At 33.7% G+C, this 15,049-nt stretch overlaps 1 protein-coding gene across 1 annotated transcript; it reads left to right on the forward strand.

Moving 5' to 3' along the window:
• The first annotated feature begins 59 nt into the window (after positions 1-59).
• On the forward strand, positions 60-4,705 carry LOC102578310 (G-type lectin S-receptor-like serine/threonine-protein kinase At1g11300). Its single transcript, XM_015308692.1, has 7 exons — positions 60-2,093; positions 2,790-2,906; positions 2,996-3,192; positions 3,271-3,481; positions 3,610-3,847; positions 3,931-4,081; positions 4,216-4,705. The coding sequence occupies exons 1-7, from the start codon at positions 815-817 to the stop codon at positions 4,513-4,515; spliced, it is 2,493 nt and encodes an 830-aa protein (XP_015164178.1). The 5' UTR covers positions 60-814; the 3' UTR covers positions 4,516-4,705.
• Positions 4,706-15,049: the final 10,344 nt, after the last annotated feature.

Raw genomic sequence — 15,049 nt, forward strand, 5'->3', positions numbered from 1 at the left:
TTGGATTCGCCCCGCCCCCCCCCCCCCCCCCCCCCCTATCACTATGTCTTGAGCAAAAGTAAACTTGAATAAGCGATGTCAACCTATTATCACAATTCAAAAAGATATGAATTTGAGTCTATGAGGTTTAAGTTCTTATCCCAAATTGATGTTTATTTTGTTGGGGGTTCTAAGGTGTGAATGGGAATAGAGAAAAATTTCACAAGTTACACGCTTTATATTTTGGTTAAGCACGCACGCCACGTAGTTAATGTGGTGCGTAAAAGTCACACCTTTGGAAAGGTTTGGTATGTAAAGAGATTCCCATGGCTGGGGAGTGTGTAGAAGTGATTTGGCTAAGAGTTCACAGATTAACTAGGTATTAGGCCTATTTTCTACAGTAAACTGTTTTTCCCGTAAACATTTTGCAGAGATGGTTGGTGTGTCATTGAGTCAATACCCGTAGGAAAAGGACAATCCATTAAATTCACATCAGAAATTGTCAACATGATACAAAATCCTGCCCTTATATTCTCAGAGCTAAACATATCAGCCCAAGTAATTTTTCAGTATTGCAGGTATCAAATGCACAAGAAGTACTCAGAAACATAGTAAGCTGTAGACGTAGAAGCAAAATGGCCACTTAACAAATCATTTGAGACATGGGTCCAGCAATTAATTGACACCCAATTGAAAAGTAAACGGATGAGAACATAAAAAAGATAAGTATCCAAGAACCTTATTTGACTAAAGGAAAAGAAAGGTCATCCTTGAGGTTCTCAGCTCTTACACTTCAAATGATAAGACTGTACCTTTTGGAAGTAAAGAAGTTAGAATGAGCATATCTATGCTTTTTCATCTTTTACTCTATTGTTTTTATGTAGTTTTTTCCAGTGCCAATACTTCAGACACCATTAGCAGTAGTGAGCCTGTGAGAGACTCAGAAACTGTATTTTCTAGAGGCAAAAGATTTAAACTGGGTTTTTTTAGCCCCAGGAATTCTGCAAAACGTTATGTAGGGATTATGTTTAACCTACCATCACCAACACCAACTGTAGTATGGGTAGCTAACAGAGATGAGCCTTTACACGATTCTAGTGGAATACTCACAATATCAGAAGATAGCAATCTTGTCATGTTGAATGGACAGAAGGAGATAATTTGGTCATCCAGTATTTCAAACTCTATGAAGAATTCCACAGCACAACTCTTGGACACTGGAAACTTAGTCTTGAAAGACAGCTCAAATGGGAGAGTTCTATGGGAAAGCTTTCAATATCCTACGGATTCTCTCTTACAGCTCATGAAAATGGGCACTGATAAGCGTACTAACACAACAACTCTCCTGAACTCATGGGGGAGTCCTGATGATCCATCCGTTGGGAGCTTTTCAGCTGGAATTCAACATCGATACATTCCTCAGTTTCTTATTTGGAAAAACAGTTCTCCTTACTGGCGGGGCGGTCCATGGAATAAACAGATATACATAGGATTACCAGAAATGAATTCTTTCTATCTCTATGGTATTGACCTAGTAATTGATAATGCTGGCACAGCATACCAAACTTATTCAGACCCAAATCAGTCTAGGATACTCTATTATTCCTTGAATTCAACAGGGTCTTACCAGGAGAAGGTTTGGGATCAAAGTAAGAAGGATTGGGTGGTAACATGGGCAAATCCCCGAACAGAGTGTGATTTTTATGCCAAGTGTGGGACATATGGAAGCTGTAATCCAATGAATTCTCCAATATGCAGTTGTATACAAGGTTTCAAACCAAAAAATGATGGAGAATGGAAGAAGGGAGATTGGTCTGGTGGATGCATCAGAAGTACTGCACTAGACTGTGAAAGGAACAAAACTGATATTGAGAAGGACAAGCAGGACGGGTTTCTGAAGCTGCAGACAATGGGAGTGCCAGATTTTGTAATTTCGGTACCTTCTGCAAAAAAAGACTGTGAGAGTGACTGTTTGAGTAACTGTTCCTGCACTGCATATTCATACTACAGAGGCATAGGTTGTATGCATTGGAATAGAAGCTTAGTTGATATTCAAGAATACTCCAGGGATGGGGCGGCTAGTTTGTTCATTCGCCTTGCCTACTCTGAACTTGGTAACATACTTCTTTACAACCTTGAGCTTTCAATTGTTTAGCTTGTTTTTTTTTTTTTGGAACTACAAGGAGTTGAAATTTAAAGTCTTCTTGTCTTTGAAGAATATAACCAAGACTCCCAATAAAATCTATAAAACCATCGAATTAGGCTCAAATTCTCAATTAATGTATTGCTTAGCTCTTTTCTATTTTTGGTGTAAACAAAGATATATTAACTAGGACAGAAGACATCTTTAATGTGCTAGATTGTTTATAGGCAGCAGTTTAGATTAAGACTGTTTTATTCTGTAAGTTGTACTCCCTCTGTCCCAATTTATGTGACTTACTTTCCTTTTTGGTCAGTCCCAAAAAGAATGACACATTTCTATATTAAGTAATAATTTAACTATAAAATGTTTATTTTACCCTTAATGAAATGATTTACAGCCACACAAATTTCTATCATTCATTTTGGACCACAAGTTTTAAAAGTCTTCCTTTCTTTCTTAAACTTCGTGCCGAGTCAAAGTACCTCACATAAATTGGGACGGAGGGAGTAATACTTTTGAAGGGGAACTGCACATTTTTTGTAGTGCACCTGTGTATATATAGACTAAAGTTACCAGTTTCAAAAAAAATAAAAATCAATTAGTTCTATCACTTCCATGGAAAGAAAGATATGCTCAAGAACAGTCTATGGCTCATACATGTTTGCAGCTGCAAATGACAAGAAAGACATTCCTGTAGCAGCTATTGCAACCACAGTCTCAATAGGCTCAATAACAGTTATCTTGTGTGGATATCTTTTCTGGAAATTGTTGGCTAAGCACAGAGGTAATTAATCAAATAAGATTTTTGAGAAGACAAACTAGAACTTCTCTGTCTGCAAATGGTTTGATTTCTGAATGTCCACTCTGAACCAGAAAGGAAGAGGAAAAATGAAGCACTCTTAAGAGAAGCATCTCCAAAATTTTACCAAGAAGGCATGAGTAAAGATGACATCAATCAAGTCAAAATTGAAGACATCACCTTGTACAGATTTGACATGTTAGCGAATGCCACTGACAGTTTTCACCCAGCTAGCAAGCTGGGGCAAGGAGGCTTTGGTCCAGTCTACAAAGTAATGTTTCTTGATGCATCTCTGCAGTGTTCTGACAAATGAACACAATATAAAATAAATTAGATCAATTATCTGCAGGGACAATTGCCAGATGGACAAGAAATTGCAGTAAAAAGGCTTTCACAGTCTTCTGGTCAGGGGCTACAGGAGTTTATGAATGAGGTCGTTGTGATTTCTAGACTACAACATCGTAATCTTGTTAGACTCCTTGGCTGTTGCACAGAGAGAGGGGAAAAGATGCTGATTTATGATTTCATGCCAAATAGAAGCTTAGATGCATATCTTTTTGGTCAGTGCAGAATTTTCTTTCATTGGTTTTGCCTGTCCTTCAACTTAAGTACTTCCAGAATCAAAAGAAAGCTGTATTTCTTTAAGGAAACAAAATCCATCATACATTTCTCGGTGATACCTTTTCAGGTTCACACCAGGAAAAGTTCCTTGATTGGAGTAAACGAGCCATCATTATTGAAGGAACTGGTCGAGGCCTCCTTTACCTTCACAGAGACTCAAGACTACGAATTATTCATAGAGATCTGAAGGCAAGCAACATCCTGTTGGATGAATACCTAAACCCAAAAATTTCGGATTTTGGCATGGCGAGGATTTTTGGAGGCAATCAAGATCAGGCCAGCACTATAAGAGTTGTTGGCACATAGTATGTTTGCACTGCTTCCTCCATTTTTTCATGGATGAACTGCCATCATTAGTCATTGAGTTTCTGTGTAATATCTTATGCAGTGGTTACATGGCCCCTGAATATGCAATGTACGGAAGATTCTCAGAAAAATCAGATGTCTACAGCTTCGGTGTGTTGATCTTGGAAATTGTCAGTGGAAGGAAGAACTCTAGTTTTTATGATGATGAAGATGAACTGACTCTACTTGCATATGTAAGTTCATTCTTGCAACTATATATAAAGCTTTAATGTTCTGCTAGCTCATCAAACCAAAAAAATAGAGGAGAAAAATTATGAAACTTCTGAAAATAACATTTTTGCTGTTTGACAATGTCTTTGTTCATTAGGCATGGAAGTTGTGGAATGAAAACAATATCATAAAATTGATAGACCCCAAAATATTTGATTCAAGCTTTGAAAAACAGATGGTGAGATGTGGACATATTGGATTATTATGTGTTCAAGAATATGCAGAAGATAGGCCAAATGTCTCCACAGTTCTGTCAATGCTCACTAGTGATATTGCTGAACTACCTACTCCTAAACAACCTGCATTTACCGGAGGACATGCTTCACCACAGCAAGTATCTTCTAAAAGCCAAGGGTCCGTGAATGCTGATACCATTACTATATTGGAACCACGATAGGATACAGAGTTTTCAACAGGCAGGCAAAGATCATTACTTTCCTTAAAATGGTAACAGTAGCATAGTATTTCTTGAATGTGCATAGGGTAAAACACGCTCCTTTGCAATAACTTGCAAAACACACAAAAGAGGTAAAAGTGCACTAGCTATGTGATGAATTAATTACAGAGTGAGCATGGAGAACATGAAACAGTTGATCAATTTTTAACTTTGCATTATGAAAATCCTTAGAAAGAAAGTAGACAAAAGGAAAAAAAGAATCGCAAATCCCCAATTAACAAGTTCAAATAATGGCAATCAAAGACTTGAAAAATCATACCTACTGTACTGATACACGAAACGGCGTCGGCGAAAAATAGCCACTCGTTTTACCACTGTTTTTCTTAGAAAATTACAGAGAAGTGAATTGGTGAATTAATCAATGTTGAGGAAAAGTTAACTCTGCACTATTTTAGGTCATTCACACAAGTTATTTGGGTGTTGGTTAAAGACTATAATTGTTTCATTTTTGTTTTAATTTTGCATAAACTAATGTGAAACTTACCTAAATCTCACTAGTTTAGGAGTTAATTACTTATATATATTTTAGTTTGTAATATTACGTGTGTTACCCCCAATTTTGGTGCACTAAGAAACATCCAGATACATGTATTTCTGAATACATGGGCCAAAACTAGGTGTAAGTTGTTCTAGATACATTGTATCCAAGTAGATTCACATGTATTTCGTATACATAAAAAAATTGGTTCGCCTCCTTCGCCTCTCTCCCATATCGCTCACCACTCTCCAATGTATTAGGGATATATAATAAATCTCGCTCACCTCTCTCCCTATTTTAGTCTATCCAGAAGCAAAAATACATGTATCCAATTATATATTTCTCAATATATAATAGTAAACTCTTTGGTAATATAGTAATATTCTGAAAATATGGATAATGATGATATATATGGTAGTGATCAATATGTCTAATTATATAGTTTCATATATAAAAATTTCATAATTTATACGTATATTAATTATGTGAAATTAAAAATTAATAATCAAATACCGTACTTAATATGCTAATTTTACCCCAAAAAACAAAAATACTACCAACATGATTTATTAGTTATAATATTTAGTACATTTACTATATTGTTCTCGCATGTGGGGCTTGGAAACTCTCAAAATAGAAGATTGAGACAACATGACATTTTATTTTTATAATCTCATTATGATTTATTCAAAACGAAAAATCACCACTCATCTATAATATGGCCGAACGAATCAATAGTGCCAGATAAAATGCTTAATTCAAATAATAATTTCATACAAATGCTTTGAGTATAAATGTTCCTAGATAACTGTATACTAATTAAATAGTAAAAGAGAAAAAATCACTCAAAAGACATAAGTTCTTTGGAACCATCTGGATGCACAAGAATCGCCACAAGACGGGTCGTGGAAACTTGAGATTCAATGACACTGATATTCAGTTGATAAACGGTACCATCGAGAATTACTTCAGTTCCTCCTGCATTCACTTTTACAAGTTCAAAGTTGGTTTGAGCCTGCTTGTTGCGCTCATCTACGGCAAATTTTGCGATCCCCACAACGTTAGGATCATTTGGGTCTACGGGTGTCTCATCGAGGACTCTCATTGCTGAAGATTGAGAGACTTGTAAGGAGGACAAAGTTGGCCATTTTTTGTTTTACAAATTGTTAAAGGAATGATTAACACCAAGTGTTGTAGGGTCTTATTTATAGGAGAGGGAACATTATTAAGAAATAGACTATTTTCTATATAAGAAATGAGAATCCATGGAATGGAGGCAAAAAAAAGGAATGCTTTAATTAATATACTACATATGTCAATTGAAAATAGAGAAAAATAATTACTCCATATATTTTATCAAGAAACTCTATTTATGGGATTTTAATAAATATGTTACTATTTCATGTATATTTGACTAGATTATCCTCTATCCAAAATTACTAACTTTAAAATCATTTAATTACTCCTATATATTAAGAAAAAAACATAGTGTTCATACTATATGGTACATTTCCCTACTACATGTATATTTACATAAGAATGACCTTTTGTTGGGTAATATCCCGCTACACTTTATTTATTAGGGAGAAAATTAATTATTTTACCTTTTATAGTCCCTTATATATTTCATTATACTTGCAAAAGGTCAATTATTTTACATTTTGTATCTATTTTACTTCATTGGTTGCAGTAGAAAATTAAAATACTAGTACAGAATTTTTGATAGCTTACTAGAATTTTCTCCGACCCTTAAATTTATTAAATTTAATTCTAATTAATAAATTTAAACGGAGTTAGATTGGGCCGGACAAATCAGTCATACGGCCCAAGGTAAAAGTCCCACTACCGATTTGGGCCAAAATAGGCAAAACAATGAGTTATAAGGGTCAAAAATATGAACAGAAATGAAGAAAGATAACAAAACTGAAATACTACAACATTCATGTAAAACAAAATTTAAAATGTACTCCTTTGCCACAAAATATTTATCATGTTTCGCTTCTCTAGAGTTAAACTGTATAAATTTTAATTAATATTTTAACATGTAATTTTTATCATATTGATATGAGAAGAATTGCGGCTTACAATAGTTTTTTGCATAATTTTCAAATATCTAAATTTTAGTTTTAAAATATTAAGCTAATCTAACTTGATTTAGTTTTGAGTATTTTTTTTTTGGAATCCAGGATAACCTGCAGCCGTTTTAACCTCTGTCACAACTTTTGTCCTTCGGGTGAGCACTCTGTGGTGAACACTTTGTGCGCACTGGGTAAACCCCCACTGTGTAATAGCCTACAAACCACAAGGTAAGCTAATCTAACTTAATTTAGTTTTGAGTATTAGTCGTCACAAATATTGGAGTTTATATATTGGACTGCACTCACTATGGGTTAACCCAGTTAGGGTAAATTCTAAATCGGCATATTCTACCTGAAAGTAGTAGTACGAGATAAACCAAGAGTACACGTCGAACTCAGGGCGGACGACCCAGCATTGCCGGGGTAACAAGGGTATCTAACTTGATCAGTGTATGAAGTCCACCGTGTGCGGTTGCCAGAGATTTGGTTTTGTCCGGAGAGAGGACATTTGCTCTTGTAATTCAATTCGAATTTTCATGGTCAAATTAATATTCAAATAAAGTAAAAAATTTCAGAAAGAAGTTTAATTCATAATTTCTTGGGTGGTGTAATTTCTTTTTATTTCGCGCAAAGTGCGGATATGTTCCCTAGTTAAATAGTAACAGAGAAAAAATCACTCAAAAGACATAAGTTCTTTGGAACCATCTGGATGCACAAGAACAGCCACAAAACGAGTTGTGAAATAAACTTCAGATTCAACGACACTAATATTTAGTTGATAAACGGTACCATCAGGAATTGTTTCAGTTCCTCCTGCATTCACTTTTTCAAGTTCAAATTTGGTTCGAACCTGTTTGTTGCGCTCGTCTACAGCAAATTTTGCAATTTTCACAACTGTAGGATCATTTGGGTCTATGGGTGTCTCATCGAGGACTCTCATTGCTGAGGAACAAGTAAAACCAATAACTAAGATTGAGAGACTAGTAAGGAGGACAAACTTGGCCATTTTTTCTTTTACAAATTGTTAGAGGAGAGATTAACACCAAGTGTTGTAGGGTCTTATTTATAGGAGAGGGAACATTATTAAGAAATAGGCTCTTTTGTATAAATGAGAATCCATGGAATGGAGGCAAAAAAGGAATGCTTTAATTAATATACTGCATATGTCAATTGAAAATAGAGAAAACAAATTTACTCCATATATATATTTTATTAAGAAGTTCTATTTTATGGGATTTTAATAAATATGTTACCATTTCATGTGTGTTTGACCAGATTATCCTCCATCCAAAATAACTAACTTTAAAATCATTTTTTCATTACATTTTATATCTACTTCATTGATTGCAGTAGAAAATTAAAATACTAGTAGGAGTAAGTTTTTTGAGAGCTTAATAGAATTTTCTCCGACAATTAAATTTAATTATGGTTAATAAATTTAAAAGGAGTTAGATTGGGCCGGGCAGATGAGTTATATGTTCAACCTCATAATGGCTTCGAGCAATCTCGTTTTTACTTAAAATTAAAGAAATGTAAACATTCTTTAGTTGTGTGGTTACGATGAGGTAATGGTAATTCTAGGAAACAAATGAAGAGATTTAAGTCATGCTTATAAAAATGAAGAGATCTTATGGAAATAAAAATCTAGAGCTTTATGGTTAAAAGAAGGTGATAAAAATACCTCATTTTTTCATATGACTACTATCCAGAGGCGAATAAGAAATGCTATTAAAGGTTTTCAATTAGACAACGAAGAATGAGTTTCGGATCCGGTAGGCATTATAAGGACAATAGAGCGTTATTTATGACAACTTATTTAGATCATCTAGGCCGACAGAGCTTGAAGAGATTATTTCTTACGTACCTGTTTCACTTAATGAGTCTATGAATATGAGACTTGTTAGAGAAGTGTCAGATGCTGAAATTAAAAGTGTTGTCTTTTCGATGCATCCCTTGAAATCACTTGGAATTGACGGCATGACCCCTTTGTTTTTTTAAAAATATTGACAGATAATTGGTAAAGACATTTGTGAGGCCGTAAGAAGTTTTTTCTCTACGAGAATCCTAATATCAAAATGGAGTCAAACTTTAATTACATTGATCCCTAAAGTTAAAATTCCTACATCTGTTGCTCAATTTAGACCTGTAAGTTTATGCTCTACTGCATACAAATAACTGCTAAAGTTTTAGTGGCTAGAATGAAGGAAGTCTTATCCATGTAATTTCTCCAAATTAGTCGGGCTTCATAGGTAATAGCCACATTACTGATAATGTTGAGTTAGCTCATGAATTTCTCCATTTGCTCAAAAACAAAAAAAGAGGAAAAGAGAAATTTATGGCCATGAAACTTGATATGTCTCAAGCCTACGATAGAGTAGAATGAATTTTTGTTAAGGAGATGCTCTTAAAAATGGGTTTCAATAAAAATTTTGTGGCTTGAATTATGAAATGTGTCACTTCTACAACACATCGATTCAATATAAATGGAGAAATTGCGGGAGGGATTAAACCAACAAGGGGTCTAAGACAAAGTGATCCATTATCACCTTGCTTGTTCTTGATTTGTGCTGAAGGTCTATCAACACTTCTTAAAAAGGCCAAGGAACAAGATCAAATTCGGAGCTTGAGTTTAAATAGAAATGGTTCTACTAGTTCAAATTTGCTCTTTGCTGATGATTCCTTAATTTTCTGTTCAGCCAATAATCAAAGTGCTAGGGCGGTTGTGGATGTTTTAAAGATATATGCTAAGTGTTTGGGCATGGTGATTAATGTAAACAAATCTGTTGTTTATTTTAGCCAGAATACTTTAGAGGCAGAAAAGGAAAATATTTATTCAATATTGGGACAACGCCAAGGAAATCAAATAGGTATGTATCTGGGATTACCGACTGTGATAGGAAGGTTTAAATATGTTAGATTTTATTAAGGAAAGGGTGCGAGCAAAAAATAAAGGGTGGAAAGGAATATTTTTAAGTTCGTTTGGAAAAGAAGTTATGTTAAAGGCGATTTTAACCGCTGTACTCACTTATGCCTTGTCTTGTTTCCAACTTCCCGAAGGATTATGTAAGGAAATAACCTTCATACTTCAAATTTTTGGTGGAGTCAAGAGGACTGTTGACACCCAATTTTGGACCTCCACAATATAGATTAATCATCGAACTTCTTTAATTTTTAAACGATTTAAAAATAATTAGTTTTATAAAATTTCAAAAATAGTTTGCAAATTATTTTAAATAGTTGTCATTTTTATAATTTTTTGAATAATATATGTGTTTTATATAATTAGTACATTTTATAAATATTCGAAAACCATCTCGAAAAGATTTTAGTTTACTTAAATATTTGGTTAATTAGTTTAGTTATATAATAGTTTATATTTTTTGAAAATAATTAGTTTATAATTGAGTTAATTATTTTATTTCGTTAAGATTAAGAAGCTCGTTAATGAATTAATCTTAATTCATCATGTTTAAATTCTAGCCGTATACACTAAATTAACTCAATTCGGCTATGTTTTGAATTTTATATGGCTATGGTTGCAATCCATTTAGTCATTTTATATTACAATTCTAGCCAATTTTAACCTCACCTTAATTCAATTTTTTACCAAAATTGGGCCGATTCAGTCGACCCATCAGCCCAACACATACTATTTGTATGCTATAACAAAGTTTACATAATTGTGCTCCATAGCAAACATATATATGTATAATTCGTTACACATATACAATTGAAAGCTATGTATATTTCACTATATTATATACAAAAGAAGGAATTGTATAATTCGCTGGCTCATCTTCAGATTTGTATAATTTCGCTGGCAGAGCCATTTGTATAAATTGTTGTCAGCCTCTCGTTTGTATAAATCATTGAGAGTCTCTCAATTTAATTTTATGTGTTTGTATATCTGTATAAAATTTCAATTTGTATACAATTGAATCGAAATAAAACACTTGTATGTCAAATATCGTTCTCTCTCGCTTTATACAAACAGAAATTATACATTGTATTTTGTATAATCTATGTTTGTATAAAGCGAGAAAGGCAAAAGAGAACTGGACAGGAGAATATTTGTATTGTATAATTATAAGTGTATAGGACGAAGATATATGTATTTGCATGTATATATACAATTTTCTCTCGCTTTATACAAACAGAAACACAATTTATACATTTCTGTTTGTATAAAGCGAGAGAAGCGAGCAACAGAGAGAGCGAGAGAGCGAGAGTGGCGAGCGAGAGTTTGAGGGAGAGAGGCGACTGGCAAACAATTTGCTATCGGACACAATTAAATCAAAGTGTGGTTATACCATTTAATTTGAATTAATAATTTGCCATTATGTATAATTTTCCCTTCTATTAATTTCCCTCAATTCCAGCAGCCCAAATAACGTATAGAAATTCCAAAACCCAGGCCCATTCTCAACATTCAACAACAATACGTACAGCAGCCCATACATTTTCCAATTCCTAGCCCAACACCTGCAGTTCCATATGTTCTAGCCCTTTTCCAGACCCGACCCCAGACGCGCGTTTCTTCTTCTTCTTCTTCTTTTCCTTCAGCAAAACGACGCAGCAAACAGAACCAACAAACCCAGAAAATCGCTCCAGTCCAGCAGCGAATCGCGACCCGAGTCCAGCGAATCGAGCCCAGAATCGCGCATCTTTTTCCCCTCTCCCTTATCCGCTCGAACTCGAATTTTCCAAGTGGAGCGATCTCCTTCCGAGTTCGTCCTTGCTCCAAGATCGGATGGCTCCCTTCATGTTTCCGTTCGAATTCCTATTAAATCGAGTTGGCAACCTTATCTTCCAAGAAATTCAAATTTCGAATTTCAAAAGCTCGATCCAAATCCCTCCCAATTTTCCTCCTCATTTTTCAGCCTTTATTCTCATCTATATAAGCTCTCATTTTCTTCATTGTTAGGTTGGACAAAAGGGTTGGGAAAAGTTGAATTTTTCTACTGATAGAAATAGATATAGAAGAATAGAAATATATATGAGATATAATCGAAATAGCAAGGAAGACTTTTTTTTTCGATTTTTTCGTTTTCACTCGCCTTCTTTGTTTATCAGAATCTTTAAGGTTTACGCTTGTGGTGGTGAAATCGTTCCCGTAATCTCGAGTCCCGGTCGCTGCCTGGAAAGAGCCTCCTCAGATTGAGTCCATTGGTCTCTTTTCATCATCTCCTTGTATTTTCGAGTATCGAGTCAGCCCTCCGGTGTTCAAGAGCAAAATAAAATTGACGTACAGGGCTGGAAAACATAAAATACATGCAAGTGTTCGGAGCAAAATTAAAGGCTGTATACACTCCGTATATAGCAGTATACACGAAATATGCAGAATATACAATGATATACAACATCAGTATACAATGTATATTGTCACGAAAATGGGTTAAAAGCCCTCCCAAAATTCCAGTTTTGTGTTGTATTATAATTGGGCCAAAGGCCTAATTATTTTTGGTATTATTTGCTAATTTTAGGACAGGTGGAAATTGGGCCAAAAGCTCAAAATGAGTTTAGTTTTTGGACAAATTACTTAATTACACTCCTTTACTTACCTTAATATCCATTTATCCCTACTTATTTCAAAATTTTCAAAAATCCCGTGCACAATGCTATGTATCCCGCATGTATCCCGTGCACAACGCTATGTATCTCGCATGTATCTCGTGCACAACGCTATGTATCCCGCATGTATCCCGTGCACAACGCTATGTATCCCGCATGTATCCCGTGCATGTATCAAACGCTATGTATCCCGTGCACAACGCTATGTATCCCGCTATGTGGAATGTATCAAACCTAATGTATCTCGTGCACAACACTATGTATCCCGCAAACATCATTTTTAATGGATTTTTGGTAAATAGAAAACTAGAAGGGATATGATGTTATTTAGTACTTATAATATGTGGTTCCTATAATTTATACTAGTTTTTTTATGTTAGCCTAGGACAGGTGCAAGGTGTTGGGCTAAGAAGCCCAAATCAGAATTAGGCCCAAGTTCTGTCCCAGGCGGACAAAAACCAGACTTGGGCTCAAAACTCTCTTTCTCTTTATTTTATCTGTTTCGTATTTGTTTGATTGTTTATTTGCTAGTCTTTTAAGGTTGTCTTAATTCGATTTCCCAAAAGGATAGTCGTTTCTAGATTTTCTAAAGACTAAATAATTTTACTTATTATATTAGTTGAATTACTTTGAAATATTTTACTTTAAATAATTCCTTATATTATTTCTCTTTCACCTAAAAAATGATTTTTAGTCATAAAGTTTGTCTATCTCCTAAACTCGTTTAAGCATTTCTCTTTTAAACAATTAGCCAAATGATTTAATCATCGGATAACCGCGTGTTAGCAGGCATTCGGGGTGCTTTTCAATCCTTCCCGGAATGTTAATGTGAACCCCAAACCCCCTTTAAATATTTTCATTAGATTTATTGTTTTAATCTTTTGAAAAAATCAGTTTTCTTAATTTTCCTTTAAAAATTAAGAGACGACTCTTAGTTTTTAAATAAAAACAGGGACGGGAAGAGGAAAATGTATTTTTAAAGATGGGATAAACTATGTGAACCAAAAACTTGTGGGGGGCTAGGCTTTAGAGATATTAAGGCTTTTAATAAAGCTATGTTGGCAAAATTGGCTTGGAGAATTTTGCTTAATCCAGACTTACTTCTATCGAGAATCTTGAAGAATAAGTATTTTCCAAATGTTTCTTTCCTAAATGCTACAACAACTTCTTCAGCGTCTTGGATTTGGAAAAGTATAATTTGGGGTCGGAAATTATTAGAAAAAGGGCTAAGATGGAGAGTAGCTATCAGTGAGAATGTTTATGTTTGGAAAGACCCCTGGATTCCTAATTCCATTGATTTTAAACCTCAAATAACTAATGCTCCTGAAAATTTAGATCTAAAAGTGGTTGACCTTACAAATGTTGAATCCCAGACTTGGAAGATGGATGAATTGAATAGCCTCTTTTGCTTAAATGATATTGATAAGATTTTGACTATTCCTTTATCTACTACATGTTCTAGGGATAAAATAATTTGGCACTTTACAAAATCGGGTTATCACCTTGCAAAAAATAAATTAAGCATGGTGAGGGATGTTTAGGGTAATATTGCTCAATCTAGTAATCACGTTTTTTCAAAAGTCTCTTGAAATTTTTTATGGGCAATGAAAATAAATAATAAACATAAACATTTTCTAAGAAGGTGTGTGCTTAATACCTTACTTGTAAACAATTACTATATATTAGAAGAGTCTAGGATTTACTACCATTGTTCCAATTAAATCATTACAAATGTCCAATACTTACTATATAAAATATACAAGTGGGCCCCACCTCCTTCCACTTAAATAATATTTTTCAACCTTATCATGGTAAAAGTTGAATTTATTATCCTTTTCATTTAATTTTATATGATATTATTTTTTCTATAAAATCATTATATATGTTTTAATAATTTAAATTTCAAAAACATTATAATTTAACTTTAAAGATTTTATTTTATCAAAATCTTGTACATTGAAATATATAGTTATGAATTTAAAATATTTTTAAAATCATATAAAAATTTCAATAACTTCTCAAATTCCATAATATAACACTTAAATACTACATATTATATATTAATTACTACACTATAAATGACTTAAATACTCCATATTATCTATTACAATAATTAACAATTATTTGACACTTTAAATTCTATCAATGCCATATAAATTAGGATAAAAAACCTAACATATAATATTTAAATATATTTACAAATAATATAAGTAATACTATACATTACAATAATTAACAGCTTAATTATTTAAAACTTATATAAAAAATTTAATTAACTCTAAATTCTCTTGGTACCACATAAAATGGATTATATGATAAACATATATTGTTTGAAATTGACAAAAAA

Source organism: Solanum tuberosum, unplaced genomic scaffold (assembly GCF_000226075.1).
Source record: "Solanum tuberosum cultivar DM 1-3 516 R44 unplaced genomic scaffold, SolTub_3.0 scf00083, whole genome shotgun sequence".
NCBI classification, from domain to species: Eukaryota; Viridiplantae; Streptophyta; class Magnoliopsida; order Solanales; family Solanaceae; genus Solanum; species Solanum tuberosum.